Genomic DNA, 18,626 nt, shown 5'->3' on the forward strand with positions numbered 1-18,626 from the left:
CCTAAGCCGGCAAGGAGCCCACCGTACAAAAACCCTTTTGTGGCTCCAGCTTCACTTCACCCACAACCCAAACTAGGCAAGTCAGAGCTCACTGACTGGATCTGCAAGTGCTAACTGGCTGGCCATAAGAATCTATTCAACACCCAAAAGAGAAAATAAAGCACACCTCCACCCTTTTATAAACTAGATGGAATATTCTTTATTCCTGGGCTCAGGTAGTGAAACAAAGCAAGTAGCCACATAGGAGCAAGCACAAAACTGGCCCTGGCTTTCATTTTACCATGGGACAAGGATAATGTCTCATGGCCCCACCTGTGAGGCCTCACACTAAGGCCATGTCACCTAAAATGACCCTTTTGCTGTCCTACTTTAAAAGGGAAAAGAAGTTAAACACAGAATTGCCAGGTGGCCCAGTAATTCCACTGTGGAATTAAAAGCAAGGACTCAGATACTTACACATCCCCGTTCACAGCATTATTATTGACAATAGCTGAGAAGTGGAAACAACTCAAACATCTATCAACAGACACATACATAAACAAAATGTGGCACATGCATATGATAGAATAATATTCAGCCATAAAAAGGAATGAAATTCTGATACGTGATGATGTGAACACTGAACATACATGCTAAGAGAAGTAAGCCAGACACAAAAGCACAGATATTATATGACTCCATTTCTATGAGGTACCTAAGACAGAAAGTAAAAGAGAAGTTACCAGGAGGAGAGAATGGAGATGCGATATTTTAGTGAGTGTGATATTTTTTGTTTGGGAAGTTGAAGAGTTCTGGAAATTGATAACGATGATGGTCACATGCCATTGTGAATATACTTAATGCCACAGAACTATACACTTAAAAATGGTCAAAGTGGTGAATTTTCTGTTACGTACACTCTACCATGATTTTTAGAATACAAAAAGCTACACATATATAAATATGAAAGAAATTAAGATTTGTTTCCTCCTCCTGTCTCTAACACTTACAAAGAGACAGAAGGAGGAAATGGCAATGACCAGCCACATTCCTGAACTGGAGTGAGTTGTCACATTCTAGAAAACAGCACTGTGAAAGGAAGCCGTGTCACATTTAACAATGGGGAAACGGGACAGCCAGTGATAAGGTTATTACACACAAGCATTTTATACCTTGATTAAAGTCAATGTGTTTGGTCAATTTTGTTGACCAGGGATTTGTTTTTGTGGCTTTTTTGCCATTAGAAGGAAGCACAATCTTCCAACTCAGGGGCTCCTCACTCCAGTCACAGCTTCGGTTACAGTTCAGAAAAAGCAAACGTGAGCATGCAAATGGGAAGAGGGCTTCCAAAAAAGTCCCCAGCTCCTACAAACACGAACCACTGCACAGACCCCACTGCAAGGCCAGAGAGAACCTCGAGCAGCAAGCGCGTCCTCATTAGCACTACCAGGCTCTCCGTGAGTCTAAAACGTGCCAAAAAAGACCAATGAGAGGACCCAGCCATTGAAGATGAGGACAGCACCTGGTCAACACCTCTGGCCTAAAATGTGTCATCTTAAGGATGAGCTGATGCCTACAGGGAAAACAACATTACTCAAAGGGAATGTGTATACAGGACATCCTGTGAGACACACGCCAGGGACTCTCCAGAAAGTCAATGCTACTGGGAAAAAAAAAAAAAAAAGTTTGGGGGAATCAGTCTATCTTTAAAGAGTCTAAAGAGGAGTAACAAACAAATGTAGCACATGAACTCTAATCAAATCTTGGTCTTTTCTATTGTAATAGAAAATTTTCAGAATAATTTGAATAAAACCAGATATCAGAAGATGTGAAATTATGGTCAGTTTTCTCATATGTGATAATGAATACTGTGGTTTCATAAGAGGCTATCCTATTTTGAGGAGTAGCTTACAGATGAGTTGAGATGTGAACTGTCACTATACCTGCTACCTTTTTATGGCCCTAGGGACTGAACCAAGGGGTGCTCTACCACTGAGCTGCAACCCCAGCCCTTTTAACTTTTTATTTTGAGACAAGTTCTCGCTGAGTCACGAAGATCTGCATAAAACTCGTGATCCTCCTGCCTTAGCTTCCCCAATTGCTGGGATTATAGGAATGCTCCACTACACCCAGCTTTACTTTTAAGTCATTTAACAAGTGCGCACGTGTGCACACACACACGCACACACACAAATGTAAACACAAAGCCAAAAGAAAACCATTCAGTTAGAATGGTAACAACTTAATGTATAAACATTATCCCAAAAGCAATTATGAAAATTAATAAAACACACTTCTCTTCCCCATAGAAAAAGAACTCACTGTTTCTCACTGTGCTGATCATTACCAGAAATCAAACTCTGCAAATACAAACTTTTCAAAGTTAATGTGCTTGAAGTCAGGTGCCAAGCAGGACACCAAATGCCTTGAAATGCTTGGTCCCAGTCTTATGTTCCGAGCAGCACTATGTTCTAAAGATGCCTCAGAGTCATAAACAGGATGTCTCAATAAGGAAGTTTCTGCCAGGGGTTAACAATAGCTCCCACCCCATCTGGAAACCAGAGGCCACTTTTGCATAACGGGAGAAATGAATCAGAAGCCAGATGACCCAGGCTTTTGCCTGCCCCACATCACTGACAGGTGACTAAAGGCAAGACCTATCCCCACCCCTTATGGACAGGCTCTGTCTGATTCCTCTTCTGAAAATGGGAGCAGTGGCCCCTTCTTTGTCCCAGGGTCACTGCATTAATATCACAAAGCAGCAAGCTCTTCATTCCCTATCATAAGATGGTCAGAAATAAAGTTTTTTAAAAAAAAAAAAAAAAAGTGACAAAAATGGCTTGGGGTAACTGGAAGGATTAATCCTGTCCTGTTATCTCGATTCTGAGAACATTCCTAGTAAAACCACAAAACAATCTCCAAAACCAGAGGACAAGCCTCACAGCCAAAAGGAAAAGCTCTTACCTCTGCCATAGGCCCTGGCTTTCTTAGGGTTGAGTTTGGGTTTAAGAGGAGCTCCTGGCTTGAGTTTGGCTTTGGGGAACTGAGACAGGTAAGTCATGACCGAATGCTCATCCACATCCGGGTGAATAATTTCTTCAGGAGTGATGACCTAGAAAAACAACATGGCAGATAAATACCCAGAACATCTCACTTTGCAACTGCAAATTGCGCAAATGGCTCTTAAACTGAATGCTACAAATGTTAAGAAATTGAGTCAGTTTCTCATTGAAGTGAACTACATTAAACCAAAATACCAAGATCAGTGTTTTTAACCGCTTAGAGGTTGAAGCTGGGGGATCTTTTCCAGTAAATTCTCCACATAATTTCCAGAGATTCATTCCTCCCTCCCAAAAATAAAAGACTCCCCCATCAAACTTTCCCAAAAGGATAAAGCAATCCACTATGGCAAGACAGGAGGAAGAAGAAAGAAAGACACCCACAGGATTAGAAAATACCATTTAAAAAAGCACATAGAGGGCTGGGGATATAGCTCAGTTGGTAGTGTGCTTACCTTGCAAGCACAAGGCCCTGGGTTTAATCCCCAGCACTGCCCCCCGCCCCGAAAAAGGAAGCACATAGATAAACCAGCCTCTTATTCACTGTCTACATCTTCATTAACTCTACTAATAAAAATAAACAAAATCGGGCTGGGGAGATAGCTCAGTTGGTAGAGTGCTTGCCTCACAAGCACAAGGCCCTGAGTTTGATCCCCAGCACCGCAAAATAAATAAATAAATAAACAAAATCAGTAAGAGAAAATACAGGGACATATTCTATGTGGTCTTAATCTATCAAGAGTCATTAAAAAATAAAATGGGGAGTGGGTGAATTTCTCCTGACACTCAGCTTAAGAGCCAAGATTAGACCCACACTTGACGGGTAACCACCATGAAGGTGTCAACAGTCTCAGTTCCAACACTGACCCAGGCCTAACAGCATGCCAAATGCTCTCTGTCCCCAAAAATAGTGCTGAGCAGGTAGGCCGCACCTCCTTAAACAAAGGGGAGGTTAAGTCTCCTGACCCAGGTTAACCAAACACAATAAACAGATGTATCCAACTTCCCCCTCCTGACATAAAAAGCAACAAAGGAAAACATTCTGATGATTAGTCTGCAAGAACAAAATAGCTCTTTGGGTTTGAACAGTGGCCTGCAATACATTCCATGCAAAGTTGATATGTACAGGTTTGACATTTCTCCCCAGCATCTCCTTTAACAACTTCACAGCGCTAACATCACATGAACGTCAAAAGGAGAGGGTTTTAGGTTTAAGAGGAGATGAAAAACATACCACACCACTTCCTGAGGATGAATGAGCCAAGAAATGGGTCATGTAGCACAGATATGATTTCAAAACCAACCCAAGGAAATAGACAAGTTTTTCTCCCAAGGAATCCTGTTACAAAATACACTGAACTCAGCACTGAACAGCAACTCAGATCTTAGTGGAGCCTACAGTGAGGTCCTCAGTCCCACAACACTGACTACCTACGACTTCTCTTTAATCAGGGCTTTGACCATGGTAGTCATGATTGTTTAACTAGAAGTCGTAGTTTTTTTAGAAAGGAACACTGGATTTCCTCCCTGCTATGAAGAATGGATACCAACTAAGCAATGTGGCTGTCACAGATGGTATCTTAGTCTTTTTTTCAATTTCTTTTGTTATGTATGTGACAGGATATGGGCAATACAAATTCTTCCACAATTCCCATTAATGGTGAATTATCCTTGTTTACAATGTTCTAAGTCCTATGACTTTCCCCCCTAAAATATCAGAATAAAATTACTTTTCTTATATAGGTAAAAGATGATTGAATACTGGCAAGTTCTTATGGTTTGACCTAATAGTTAAGGTCCACATTTGTTATCTGGGGCTTAAAGACTGCCTTTGAAATATTTGGAGCAAAAAAAGAAAAAATGTGGAGACAGTGAGAAGGAAGTCCAGATGGCACTTAGCTCTAGGGACACTGAGGCTGGGCTGGTGTCTGTCGCTGGCCCAAGCTGTACTCTGCAGGCCACGCTGGCTGCGCATGTGGCCGAGGACACACATGGACACGGGATGCTCCTGGCTGGTGAGGTCCATGAGGCACCCACAGTCCTGAGTTGCTCTCAAAGTGGTGATGAAAGAAGAACACCTTCCAACACCTGAGCTCTTTCTGCCCAGCCAGCCCTCCCAGGGTCTGCAACAAAGGATTCTTCACCTCTTTCAGATTAACAATTTTTTTTCTGTGTAGTATGCTTACATAGTAATAAATATGGATTATCATTGTATACACATACACACACACAAAGAAAAACAAAGTTTGACAGCAAGTAACAGAAGAATGATGTAAGATTTTTGGGTGTTCTAAAAGCACCTAAATCCATGAGAACCTATTACTATGGGTAAACTGAGGCAGGCAGGAGCGAGCCGGAGGCAATGTTCTTGCAAGGCTGAATGCCAAGGTCAGACTGACCCTCTGAATCAGAAAAGTATCCAGAGTGGCGGAAATGAACCTGCCTCGTAGGACACAGCATGTGTGTTTATACCTGTGGGACACCCAACCAGTCGTCCGCCTGCTGCATGGCTTCTCGGGCATTATCCACAGGCTTTCGTGGATCCCAGGACTCCCAGTCTGGGCACAGACCTGTTAACACAAAAGATGTTTTTAGCATTACCTGACCAAAAGAAGCCACATGCCTAAAACAAAACCCATTTACTCTCTGAACTCAAGAGAACAATTTCCTCCAAAAATCGCAGTGCATTATATATTTTGAGGATCACAGATAGGAATGTGCCAGTGTGGAAACTCTTCTACGTTAGTAGAGGTTTCTCCTTTAGGCTGCTATGTTCTTGCATTAAGATAGGGACTCCCCATTCCTTCAAGTCCTATGACAAACAAGGCCTATAAAATTATGTGGGTTTCATGACTTTTGCAAGGAGAAATTCTTTTGATTCTATTCCTGGAAACAGCTGAAAAAGCCTGAACTAGGGTCTGTGTGATTCAAAAATCTGCTTGCTTGAAGACACAGTCATATATTTATTTTAAACGTCTTTGTAAGCACAAGTAGTACAGAACTAGAGTAAAAATCCTCAGATTTAAATTGGGAAGAGGCATTCTAAATTCTGTTTTTAGATTAATGTAAGAAGGCACTAGGAGATGAACTAATGCTGTGATTCAAGTTCTTCCTGGATGATACCAAGTTATGGGTTCTCAAGGAAGAATGCAGCTTAAATCAGCCCTCCTCTTTCACTCAAATGACAGTAGCAAGTACTCCTTAGAGTGTATTCAGGACCACTACCTTATTAGATACTACTGTGACTTGGACGTGGTAGGGCACACCAGTAATCCCAGCAACTCAGGAAGCTGAGGCAGGAGGACCACAAGTCTGAAGTCTGCCTGAGCAACTTTGTGAGGCCCTGCCTCAAAATGAAAATAAAAAGGACTGGAAATATACCTCAGACTGGTAGAATACCCCTGGGCTACCCCTGGTGACTGCAAAAAAACAAAGAAACATAACAAAACCAAACCCTAATGTGCCTAGCATATACAGATCACTCAGTAAATGGAAAATATAATTATCAGAGCAGATTTTATTAAAAACAATTTTAGGGGGTGCATGTAAACACTGGCTCTGGTTTTTCTATTGAGTGTATAGCAGTAAACTCTACCCATCAATCTAAACCCTCCTAGTGAGGATAATTATAATCTTGGTGAACACTGAACCACTCAGAAAAGAGCCCATCAAGGGTGGAAAAGACTCCAACTGGATCCTGATCAAGCACTAATCCACAGCAATACAGAAAGAAAGGGGTGAAAGAAGCCATATATAGTCAAACCAGTGGTTAATAAAAACAAGAAGTTTCCACTCCATGGAAGTTTTTAGATTTTCATGCCAAGCCACCTAAGAGGGCCACATATTTCTGCCAAAGCCATTGAGAAACCAGGCACCAATGTGGGAAGACACAGGACTTTGGAGTCTGGAAGCTAAATCCACAGTCTGCTCCAAGTATAAGCACTGTGGCCTTTGCTGGGGATTTAGATGACTAGATTCAATGCTCCAACGTATCTATGGACATACCTAGAACATCTGCCACCGGAAGTGTGAACAGAGTCATTTTTAGTTTCATTATTTGTCATACAATGGGCTAAAATCAGGAGACACATACCAATCACAGCAAAGGTTGCCTTCCCTAAACCCAGAGGTTTAGGGTCCAATGACTCCCAACCCAAGAGATGATTTAGGCAGACAGGACACTTACCTGGAGCGCAACTGTCTACCAGGGCTCCCAGGGCTTTGCCATCCTGCCAGTTCTGGTTGAAATTGGTGATGGGCAAGTAGGGAATCTTGTTCTGAATCCACCCCAGAAGCCTCTGCTTTGGTGTCTGCTTCTTGGCATCGTCATCCCCTTCATCTTCCCACACGGGCATGGAGATGGAATAGTGCAGAATCAGCGTCCACACCAGACCCAAGATGAGCTTCAGGTTCCCATCCACAATGGCTTTGCTATCTGTGGAGACAGGCATAGGTGTGACCATTCTCCTGGGTGACATAAGTGCAAATCATGCCCCCTATAAAAAAGCGAATGAAGTTCCTGCCCCTGAGATATTTGAGAGTCAAGGGGTGAAATGCTAGGATTTGCATCAAAATACTTGAGGATGGGAACAGAGGAAATGATTCCAAAGTGTTGTTCACTGGTACCACTGGATCATGAGAATGCACTATACTTATAATACCTTATGTGTACGCTTAAAATTTTTCATAAAAAGTTTTTACAACTTACAAAAAAATCATTTCAGAAATACAGACAAAGGGGCTGGGGATAAAGCTGAATTGAAAGAGTACTTGCTTAGCAGGCATAAGGCCCTGTGTTCAATCCCTAGCACCATCAAAAAAAGAAAAGAAAAGAAAAGAAAAGAAAAGAAAAGAAAAGAAAAGAAAAGAAAAGAAAAGAAAAGAAAAGAAAAGAAAAGAAAAGAAAAAGAAATATAGACAATAAAAAGAAGTGGCGACATCACAATGAAAATCACCTGCTAACCTGGTGGCACAGTCCACTAGACTATATGTGTGTATGCTTGTATATACTAATGTCACAGTGTTTGCTGCCCTGAATTTATATTATATATATGGTTGACTGCTTTGCAGTGCCGGGGATGGAACCCAGGGCCTCACACACGTTAGGTAAGTGCTCCTCCAATGAGGTGCATCCCCAGTCCTACAATCAGCTTTCACTAATAATTATGGTCTAGTCATTCTTTCCTTATAAAAACTGTTTCTGTTTATACTCCTATCTACAGGTTTAAGAAGACAGCTTCCCCTTAAATCTCTCCAACGCTAGATAGTATCATTTTTGACAAAAGTTGACAAGTCACTTTTTCAAAAGAAGAACTCATAAATAGTTAAAATGACACAACTGGGCAAAGCCAGAGTAAGTGGTAAGCCAAAGTCATAGCCCCTTTCAAGTCTTCCCTCTGCTTAACAAAATACGCTATACTTTGGTGAGCCCTTCCACCTCTCTGTCCTTTTTCCAATTTTCATCTACACCCATCAAAACTCAAACACTGCTGAGCACAGCAGTGCATGCCTGAAATCTCAGCTACTCAGGATACTGAGGCAGAAGGATCACAAGTTCGAGGCCAACCTGAGCAACTTAATAAGACCCTGCCACTGAGCTGGGGGTGTATCTTAGTGGTACAGCAACCCCCGATTCAATCCCCTATACAAAGGAATTTTTAAATTTCTTTAAAAAGCTCAGGCATTATAAACATTATCTTTACAATCACTATCTCCCTCTCCCTTGGTTTCTTCTCTCCCTTCCCCCAAACATCCTCCATAGTTACTATCCCGTTCCACAGGGACTCCAAGTTGAAAACATTAGAACCATCTTGGACTCTTCCTTGAAACCCCTGGTACAGTTTGCACAGTGTGTCATCTCTCCCTGCCCAAATCTCCTGGCAAATCCTTCTCTAGACCTTCCCAATAAACATGCAGCCTTCTTCCCTTCCACAGCATCTTTGACAACCATGAAAAAACTAAGTTGCTGTTCACATAACCCAGCACCATTTTTCTAGTCCCGACTTTCTGTCCCTACTTCCATAGTCAACTCCTTAAACATGCAGCACCTTCAGAACCTACACAAGTTCCAGTCAGTTTTATCCTTGTCACCCCCCACCCACCCACTATAACCCATTCTCAGGCTCAAAGATGGCCTATTCCCCTAGGACATCTTATTCTGAGCCCCCCAGGGCCCCTTGGTATTCTATATCCTTTTGATGGAAACACCCTTCACCCCATCCTCCTACAGGACAAAACCTGGCTTATCATTCAGGCACCAAACCCCAAGGTTGGTGGTGTTACATCCCCAGCAGCATGTGTATAAACGCCAGTGTCCTTTCCCTCAACACAGGACCCTCTATCCATTTCCCCAACTTCTACCCTCAGGCCCCAGGAATGTCTGGCAGAGAGTAACCAATCCTTCTTCATCTTTGAGTCATCCCTGTGCCCCGCCACAAGCCACCTGGGTTAGATATGCACCAGATTGCACATGATGAATCCCAACTACAACCACATGAAAAAATACTCACATGCCGCTAAGGAGTACATGGTCTTCCACTCAAAACTGAAAGGCTGAGGGCTTTCTAAAAATTAACCTGCTTATTGTTGGATCTCTTACAACAAAAGATCCTCTAAAAGCCCACACCCAAACCCACAGGAACCAGGAATTAATTTCACAGTTGCAGATTCAGTCATAATAAAACCTGACCATGTACACTGGACAAATAAAGATTATCATGAACTGGCTGGTAAGACAAACTAAATTCAAGCACTCTTCACTCCAAGTTAAGGTGTCCAAGGACTTTCTATGTAACCAATTGTGCAAATAACAACTTTGAAGCACGACTATCTACATAATTCATAGTACCCAGTAAAAAAAGGAAATGTAGGGCCCCTTACCCCAAAAGCATGGAGAATTTTAAGACATGGAGAATTGTAACAGCATTAAATCAAGTGGAGAGCCCTCTGAACACACAGGTCGTGTGAACATGAGGCCAGTCCTGCTTCAAAGGTCCTCCAGTCAATATAGGAGCAGTGGTCAGCACAAAACCCTGGATCCTGCACAGAACTTGACATCTGAGCAATTAATTCATCCCCAGGACCAGACATTTCTCCAACTGGCAGTCCTTGACCATGACTAAAAATTTTGGACAACCTATTACAGGTTGTCTTTGAAATGCTTTTCATTACTAACTTAACTACCTATTGATTATCAGAATTTCCTAGTCAAATTTCCATTCCAGTTTCCTTTATTCAAGCTAAAGGTTTGAAGAACAACATTCAAAAATGTGGGCAGTCAGGTGAAGTGGCGTATATCTGTAATTCTTGACTGGGGAGGCTGAGGCAGAAGGATCACAAGTTTGAGGCCCTCAGCAATTTAGTGAGGCCCTAACCACTTGATGAGACACTGCCTCAAAATAAAAAATGAAAAAGGCTGTGAATGGAGCTTAGTGGTTAAGTGTCCCTAGGTTTAATCCCTAGTATTTTAAAAAAACAAAACAACAACAACAAAAAAAAGTGGGAGGGTGAGAAAGAGAAAGTGGGGGAGTGAGGCATATGTATGCGCATTTACAATAGTCAGAATAACAGTGGTGGTCTGGCAGAGAGTGGCATCAGTCTCTTGCACCCTAAGGAATTTGGATGAACTAAGCTACGGGTCACCAGTGTACAAAACTCAAAATCTCCCTGAGTTTCGTGTTGAACGTTTTTTCAAAAGCAAACCTGAAGATTTAATGCGTAACTCAAAACACAAAGCCAGTTGGCTGTTTTGTTGTACTTTTATCCAGCTTACACATGCTGCTCTAAAGGAAAAAGACAAGAATCTTTTTTAAATCAAAAAGATTTGGGGGGGAAATATGACTTAGTCAAAGTCTGAGCCAAATTTATGAAAAATATAATGCCCAGGATTCTGTTTCCAATGAATTCAAAGTGGGTGTCCAAACAGGAAAGCCCCCGTTATGGTCTCGCTGGGATAAATGATACCTTCATTCTGCTGTTCTAGGAAACTGGAGGGAAAACAGTCCTTGTTCTCAAAGTGATTTTGACAGGTGAAGGTTCAAATGCCTGACCACACTTTTGGAACAATAAAAAGATGGCAACTTACCCAAAAGGCCTCCCCAGTTCCCATCCACAAGAAACAGGAGACTCCCCAGGCCTTGAAAACAAAAAGCTACGCAGCATCACAGAATCAGTGTCTATTACCATGGATTACAGAATTTTCAGACCCGAGTGTGCTCTGCAATGTTTATACTGACTGTAAACATGGAGCAGAAATGTAAAAGGAGGGGCTAGGGCTGTAATGCAGTGGTAGAGCGCTTGCCTCGCGCATGTGAGGCACTGGGTTTGATACTCAGCTCCACATAAAATAAATAAGTAAAAGTATCATGTCCATCTATTAAAATAAAAATTAAAGAAAAAAAAAGAAATGTAAAGGAAGAGAGAGGCCAGATTGGCCAAAAGCCTCTCTACACTGAGAGTTGCCTCTTTCAGAAATAAGATAAACAAGTACCCAGCATGCCTGCCCTATCTCCTGGTGGGGGCAGATTTCAATGCACTGGAATCTAGCCATACATTTCTCCTCCCAAACTCCAATTGCAATTCCTATATAACCATTCCTGGTTCCGGACAACACTGACCCTCAAATCACACAGCCTTTCTCGAACTATGTTAAACTATCTAGTGTTGCTTTTAAGTGAGGACAGAAGCTTTTTTTTTTTTTTTTTAATAACTAGAAAATTCTGTTGAGCTACTGCAAATGCTGGGATGGAATTTTATATCATTTCTGTACATCAGTTCTCTAGTCCTCGTTAAAATGCATTCCATACATGCAATGGGGGTATTTACAGGTGAAAGGCAGCTATTTTTACTCACTCTGCAAAAGTATCTTGGAAAGGTCTACTTAGTGGACCAGTTCCCCAGAATCAGGGAGACAGTGGCCTTTCCGCTGTCCATTCCCATGGGAGGGGCCAATCCATGCAACCACTTGTATATCCATCACATCCAACACTGCACTATCCAGGGTTCCTGGAAGCCCATTCCTTCTCAGTCACTGTCAACAATTAACCAAGGTGAAAGGGGTGGGTGGTAACCCATGAAGAAAAAGACAACAGGTTATCCTTTGGTCACAACACAGCTAACAGCAAGGTCAGAAACAGCCAAAGAGTAACTGTAGGAATCAAGGAGTAATAGACTATGCAGTTCAGACATGTCACCAAGGTCATGCTCCACACTATGACTTCATCTTTTGGGAACAGGATATCATGTGCTCTGCTCCCTGTCCTCTCATTCCATCACCCTCTGAGAGGCAGCATAGCAGAATGGTTGCAAGAACAGACTCCACAACCAGCAGCAACTCGACTAGGTTTTTCACTTTGAATGACCCTTCCTCTCCCATCTATTAAGTAGAAATGTGAACAATTTCATGGGGTTGTTGTAAAGAGTAGGTAGATCAGAGAATACCAAGAGTTGAGCACAATGCACTACACATAGTCGATACTTAATAATTGTTACCTCTTTCCTTTCCTGGCTCATTCACCAATATTTGAGCACCTGCTGTGCCAAATGCTCTTCCCTAGAGTCAGAAAGCCAGAATCCATAACTCAAGTGTTATCAAAATCAAAAGAAGTGTGCTATGAATTTACATGATTGAAATGTTCAATTTTCAATTCTTCTAAGACAAGCAATTCATTAGGTAGGCCAAGTTCTCCTGTCCCAAGGGGATGCAGATCCATCACATTGCAGTAAACCTGGGAAATGTGAAGTCTACGCAAGGAGGATGCTTCTCAGTTGAATGGTAAAAAGAGACCAAGATGGCCCAAGCCCCGACCAAGAGGCACCCAGAAAAAGTCCAGGAACTGAATTCCTGACAATTTATCACACCTTCCTGAAAGAGAGTGTAGCATTTTGAGCAGCCCCTTTGGGCTGGATGTTCAGCTCTCCCTGGACTACCTGGCTTCATGGTGACCCAAGTTCACCCTCCATCCTTGGTCTCAGCCCACCTGGTCTGGAATTCCCTTCCCACCTCCTTTTTTTCCTGGGTTGGCTAATGCCCCTTCTGCATCATCCAACTCCACAAAACTAAAACAGTTTCCCTGTAAAGCCCGCCTCAGGGTGTACGCCCTTCTCTTTCAGTGCACCGCCTACAACTGTGGTCAAAGAATCACCTGTGTGGCACATCTGCCTCCTCTGCCCAAAGGTTTGGCCCTCACAAAGTCAAGAACCCAGTCAGTTTTGCTACCAACTCCCTCAGCTCCCTGGCATTCTCTCACTTCCAGTGCCTTAGGAGAGGCAGTGCTGCATGTTGTAAAGTAGATGCAAAAAAAGGAAAAGGGTATGGCAGTGTGCACCCTAGTCCTAGCTACTTGGGAAGCTGAAGCAGCTTGAGTGGTCCAGCCTGGAAAACACAGCAAGACATCAGTCTCAAAAAAAAAACAAACAAACAAAAAAAACATATACAGTCTCTTCAGACAGAAATCTAAACTGCTCCAGGCTGTGGCCATCTCTGCACACACAAACTCCAACCCCCACTCCCGCCTGTAACACAGCATGTGACAGGACAGAAGCCAGGGAGAGGTCAGAAAAGGTACAGACTGTAGGTGGTGGGCTCAGCTCCATCACCCACTCTCTCTTCACCTGTAAACTGAGATAATGCTGAAACATGAGTGTAGGATTGCTGGGAGGACCAAATGCAGAAACATCACCAGCACTCAGCTCTCCACACCGTGCTAATAATATTGCATACTAATATTCTTTTTTTAATTTTTTATTTATTTATTTTTTTTATTATTGTACACAAATGGGATACGTGTTGTTTCTCTATTTGTACATGGCGTCAATGCATACCATTTGTGTAATCATAAATTTACATAGGGTAATGTTTGATTCATTCTGTTATTTTTTTCCCTTCCCCCCACCCCTCCCACCCCTCTTTTCCCTCTATACAGTCCTTCCTTCCTCCATTCTTGCCCCCTTCCCTAAACTAACTCTAAATCTAACACTAACTCTTCCCACCCCACATTATGTGTCCTCATCCACTTATTAGCGATACCATTCTTCTTTTGGTTTTTTGAGATTGGCTTATCTCACTTAGCATGATATTCTCCAGTTTCATCCATTTGCCTGCAAATGCCATAATTTTATCATTCTTTATGGCTGAGTAATATTCCATTGTATATATATACCACAGTTTCTTTATCCATTCATCAATTGAAGGACATCTAGGTTGGTTCCACAATCTGGCTATTGTGAACTGAGCAGCTATGAACATTGATGTGGCTGTATCTCTGTAATATGCTGATTTTAAATCCTTTGGGTATAGGCCAAGGAGTGGGATAGCTGGGTCAAATGGTGGTTCCATTCCAAGTTTTCTAAGGAGTCTCCATACTACTTTCCAGAGTGGCTGCACTAATTTGCAGCCCCACCAGCAATGTATGAGTGTACCTTTCTCCCCACATCCTCGCCAACACCTGTTGTTGCTTGTATTCTTCATAATCGCCATTCTAATTGGGGTGAGATGGAATCTTAGGGTGGTTTTGATTTGCATTTCTCTTATTACTAGAGATGTTGAACATTTTTCCATATGTTTGTTGATTGCTTGTAGATCTTCTTCTGTGAAGTGTCTATTCATTTCCTTAGCCCATTTGTCAATTGGATTACTTGCATTCTTGGTGTAGAGTTTTTTGAGTTCTTTATAGATTCTGGAGATTAGTGCTCTGTCTGAAGTATGATTGGCAAAGATTTGCTCCCACTCTGTAGGCTCTTTCTTCGCATTGCTGATAGTTTCCTTTGCTGAGAGAAAGCTTTTTAGTTTGAATCTATCCCAGTTATTGATTCTTGCTTTTATTTCTTGTGGCTATGGGAGTCCTGTTGAGGAAGTCTGGTCCTAAGCCGACATGTTGAAGCTCTGGACCTACTTTTTCTTCTGTAAGATGCAAGGTCTCTGGTCTGATTCCGAGATCCTTAATCCATTTTGAGTTTAGTTTTGTGCATGGTGAGAGATATGGGTTTAGTTTCATTCTGTTGCATATGGATTTCCAATTCTCCGAGCACCATTTGTTGAAGAGGCTATCTTTTCTCCATTGCATATTTTTAGCTCCTTTGTCTAGTATGAGAAAATTGTATTTATTTGGGTTTGTGTCCGTGTCCTCTATTCTGTACCATTGATCCACCTTTCTATTTTGGTACCAATACCATGCCGTTTTTGTTACTATTGCTTTGTAGTAGAGTTGAAGATCTGGTATTGCGATACCCCCTGCTTCACTCTTTCTGCCAAGGATTGCTTTAGCTATTCTGGGTTTTTTATTCTTCCAGATGAATTTCATAATTTCTTGCTCTATTTCTGTAAGGTACATCATTGGGATTTTAATTGGAATTGCATTGAATCTGTATAGCACTTTTGGTAGTATGGCCATTTTGACAATATTAATTCTTCCTATCCAAGAACATGGGAGATCTTTCCATCTTCTAAGGTTTTCTTTAATTTCTTTCTTTAGTGTTCTGTAGTTCTCATTGTAGAGGTCTTTCACCTCTTTTGTGAGATTGATTCCCAAGTATTTTATTTTTTCGAAGCTATTGTGAATGGGGTAGTTTTCCTAATTTCTCTTTCTGAAGATTCATCGCTTATGTATAGAAATGCCTTAGATTTATGTGCATTGATCTTATATCCCGCTACTTTACTGAATTCACTTATGAGATCTAACAGTTTTCTGGTGGAATTTCCTGGTTCCTCTAAGTATACAATCATATCATCAGCAAATAGGGATAGTTTGAGTTCTTCTTTTCCTATTTGTATCCCTTTAATTTCTTTGGTCTGTCTAATTGCTCTGGCTGGAGTTTCAAGGACGATATTGAATAGAAGTGGTGAAAGAGGGCATCCCTGCCTTGTTCCAGTTTTTAGAGGGAATGCTTTCAGTTTTTCACCATTTAGAATGATATTAGCCATGGGCTTAGCGTAGATGGCCTTTACAATGTTAAGGAATGTTCCCACTATCCCTATTTTTTCTAGTGTTTTGAACATGAAGGGGTGCTGTATTTTATCAAATGCTTTTTCTGTATCTATCGAAATAATCATGTGATTCTTGACTTTAAGTCTATTGATATGGTGAATGACATTTATTGATTTCCTGATGTTGAACCAACCTTGCATCCCTGGGATGAAACCCACTTGATCATGGTGCACTATCTTTTTAATATGTTTTTGTATGCGATTTGCTAAAATTTTGTTGAGAATTTTTGCGTCGATGTTCATTAAGGATATTGGTCTGAAATTTTCTTTCCTCGATGTGTCTCTGTCTGGTTTAGGTATCAGGGTAATATTGGCTTCATAGAATGAGTTTGGGAGGGTTCCCTCCTCTTCTATTTTATGGAATACTTTGAGAAGTATTGGAATGAGCTCTTCTTTAAAGGTTTTGTAGAACTCGGCTGAGAACCCATCTGGTCCTGGACTTTTCTTTGTTGGTAGGCTTTTGATGACTTCTTCTATTTCATTACTTGAAACTGGTCTATTTAAATTGTGTATGTCCTCCTCGTTCAGTTTAGGCAATTCATATGTCTCTAGAAACCTATTGATGTCTTCGAAATTTTCTATTTTGTTGGAGTATAGATTTTCAAAATAGCTTCTAATTATGTTTTGTATTTCAGTCGTGTCTGTTGTGATATTTCCTTATTCATTCCGAATTTTAGTGATTTGGGTTTTCTCTCGTCTTCTCTTTGTTAGTGTGGCTAAAGGTTTATCAATTTTGTTTATTTTTTCGAAGAACCAACTATTTATTTTGTCAATTTTTTGTATTGTTTCTTTTGTTTCAATTTTGTTGATTTCAGCTCTGAGTTTGACTATTTCCTGTCTTCTACTACTTTTGGTGTTGGTCTGGTCTTCTTTTTCTAGGGCTTTGAGCTGTAGTGTTAGGTCGTTTATTTTTTGAGTTTTACTTCTTTTATTAAATGCGCTCCATGAAATAAATCTTCCTCTAAGTACTGCTTTCATAGTGTCCCAGAGATTTTGATATGATGTTTCTTTGTTCTCATTTACCTCTAAGAATTTTTTAATTTCCTTCCTAATATCTTTTGTTATCCATTCATCATATAATAGCATATTGTTTAATATCCAGGTGTTGGAGTAGTTTCTGTTTTTTACTCTTTCATTTATTTCTAACTTCAATCCATTATGATCTGATAGAATACAAGGTAGTGTCTCTATCTTCTTGTATTTGCTGACATTAGCTTTGTGGCATAATATGTGGTCTATTTTAGAGAAGGATCCATGTGCTGCTGAGAAGAAAGTGTATTCGCTTTTGGTTGGATGGTATATTCTATAAATGTCTGTTAAGTCTAAATTATTGATTGTGTTATTGAGATCTATGGTTTTCTTTTTAATTTTTGTTTGGAATATCTGTCCGGTGGTGAGAGAGGCGTGTTAAAATCACCTAGTATTATTGTATTATGGTCTATTTGGTTTCTAAAATTGAGAAGAATTTGTTTAACATACATGGATGAGCCAATGTTCGGGGCATAGATATTTATGATTGTTATATCTTGCTGATTTATGATTCCCTTAAGCAGTATGAAATGTCCTTCCTTATCCCTTCTGACTAACATTGGCTTGAAGTCCACATTATCTGAAATGAGGATGGATACTGCAGCTTTTTTGCTGAGTCCATGTGCATGGTATGTTTTTCCCCATCCTTTCACCTTTCGTCTATGGGTATCTTTTTCTATGAGGTGAGTCTCTTGCAGGCAACATATTGTTGGATCTTTCTTTTTAATCCAATCTGCCAGTCCATGTCTTTTGATTGATGAATTCAGGCCATTAACATTCAGGGTTATTATTGAGATATGATCTGTATTCCCAGTCATTTGGTTCATATTTAAAATTTTATTTATTATTTATTTCTTTTTTGACACATCTTGGTTCCTCCTTTATTTGACAGTTCCTTTAGGATAATTCCTCCCTTTGCTGATTTGCTTCTTTGTTTTTTATTTCTTCCTCATGAAATATTTTGCCAAGAATGTTCTGTAATGCTGGCTTTCTTTTTGTAAATTCTTTTAGCTTTTGTTTATCATGGAAAGATTTTATTTCATCGTCAAATTTGAAGGTAAGCTTTGCTGGGTATAAGATTCTTGGTTGGCATCCATTTTCTTTCAGAGCTTGAAAAATGTTGTTCCAGACCCTTCTAGCTTTTAGGGTCTGGATTGAAAACTCTGCTGATATCCGTATTGGTTTCCCCCTGAATGTAATTTGGTTCTTTTCTCTCACAGCCTTTAAAATTCTGTCTTTATTTTGTATGTTAGGTATTTTCATAATAATGTGCCTTGGTGTGGGTCTGTTGTAATTTTGTGTATTTGGAGTCCTATAAGCCTCTTGAACTTGATTTTCCATTTCATTCTTCAGATTTGGGAAATTTTCTGATATTATTTCATTGAATAGATTGTTCATTCCTTTGGTTTGTTTCTCTAAGCCTTCCTCAATCCCAATAATTCTCAAATTTGGCCTTTTCATGATATCCCATAGTTCTTGCAGATTCTGTTCATGATTTCTCACCATCTTCTCTGTTTGTTCAACTTTGTTTTCGAGGTTAAATATTTTGTCTTCAATATCTGAAGTTCTGTCTTCCA

General features: G+C 40.6%; 1 protein-coding gene across 7 annotated transcripts in view; it reads right to left on the bottom strand.

Moving 5' to 3' along the window:
* Positions 1 to 18,626, bottom strand: part of Flnb (filamin B) — a 150,178-nt gene that overhangs the window by 76,999 nt on the left and 54,553 nt on the right. For all 7 annotated transcript variants that reach the window (XM_047530203.1, XM_047530202.1, XM_047530201.1 and 4 more), the window contains exons 2-4: positions 7,225 to 7,473; positions 5,511 to 5,608; positions 2,944 to 3,091 (exon numbers count right to left, since the gene is read on the bottom strand). In XM_047530203.1, coding sequence (XP_047386159.1) covers positions 2,944 to 3,091; positions 5,511 to 5,608; positions 7,225 to 7,473 — 495 coding nt within the window. The remainder of the gene's footprint in view (positions 1 to 2,943; positions 3,092 to 5,510; positions 5,609 to 7,224; positions 7,474 to 18,626) is intronic.

Source organism: Sciurus carolinensis, chromosome 17 (genome assembly GCF_902686445.1).
Source record: "Sciurus carolinensis chromosome 17, mSciCar1.2, whole genome shotgun sequence".
Classification (NCBI taxonomy): Eukaryota; Metazoa; Chordata; class Mammalia; order Rodentia; family Sciuridae; genus Sciurus; species Sciurus carolinensis.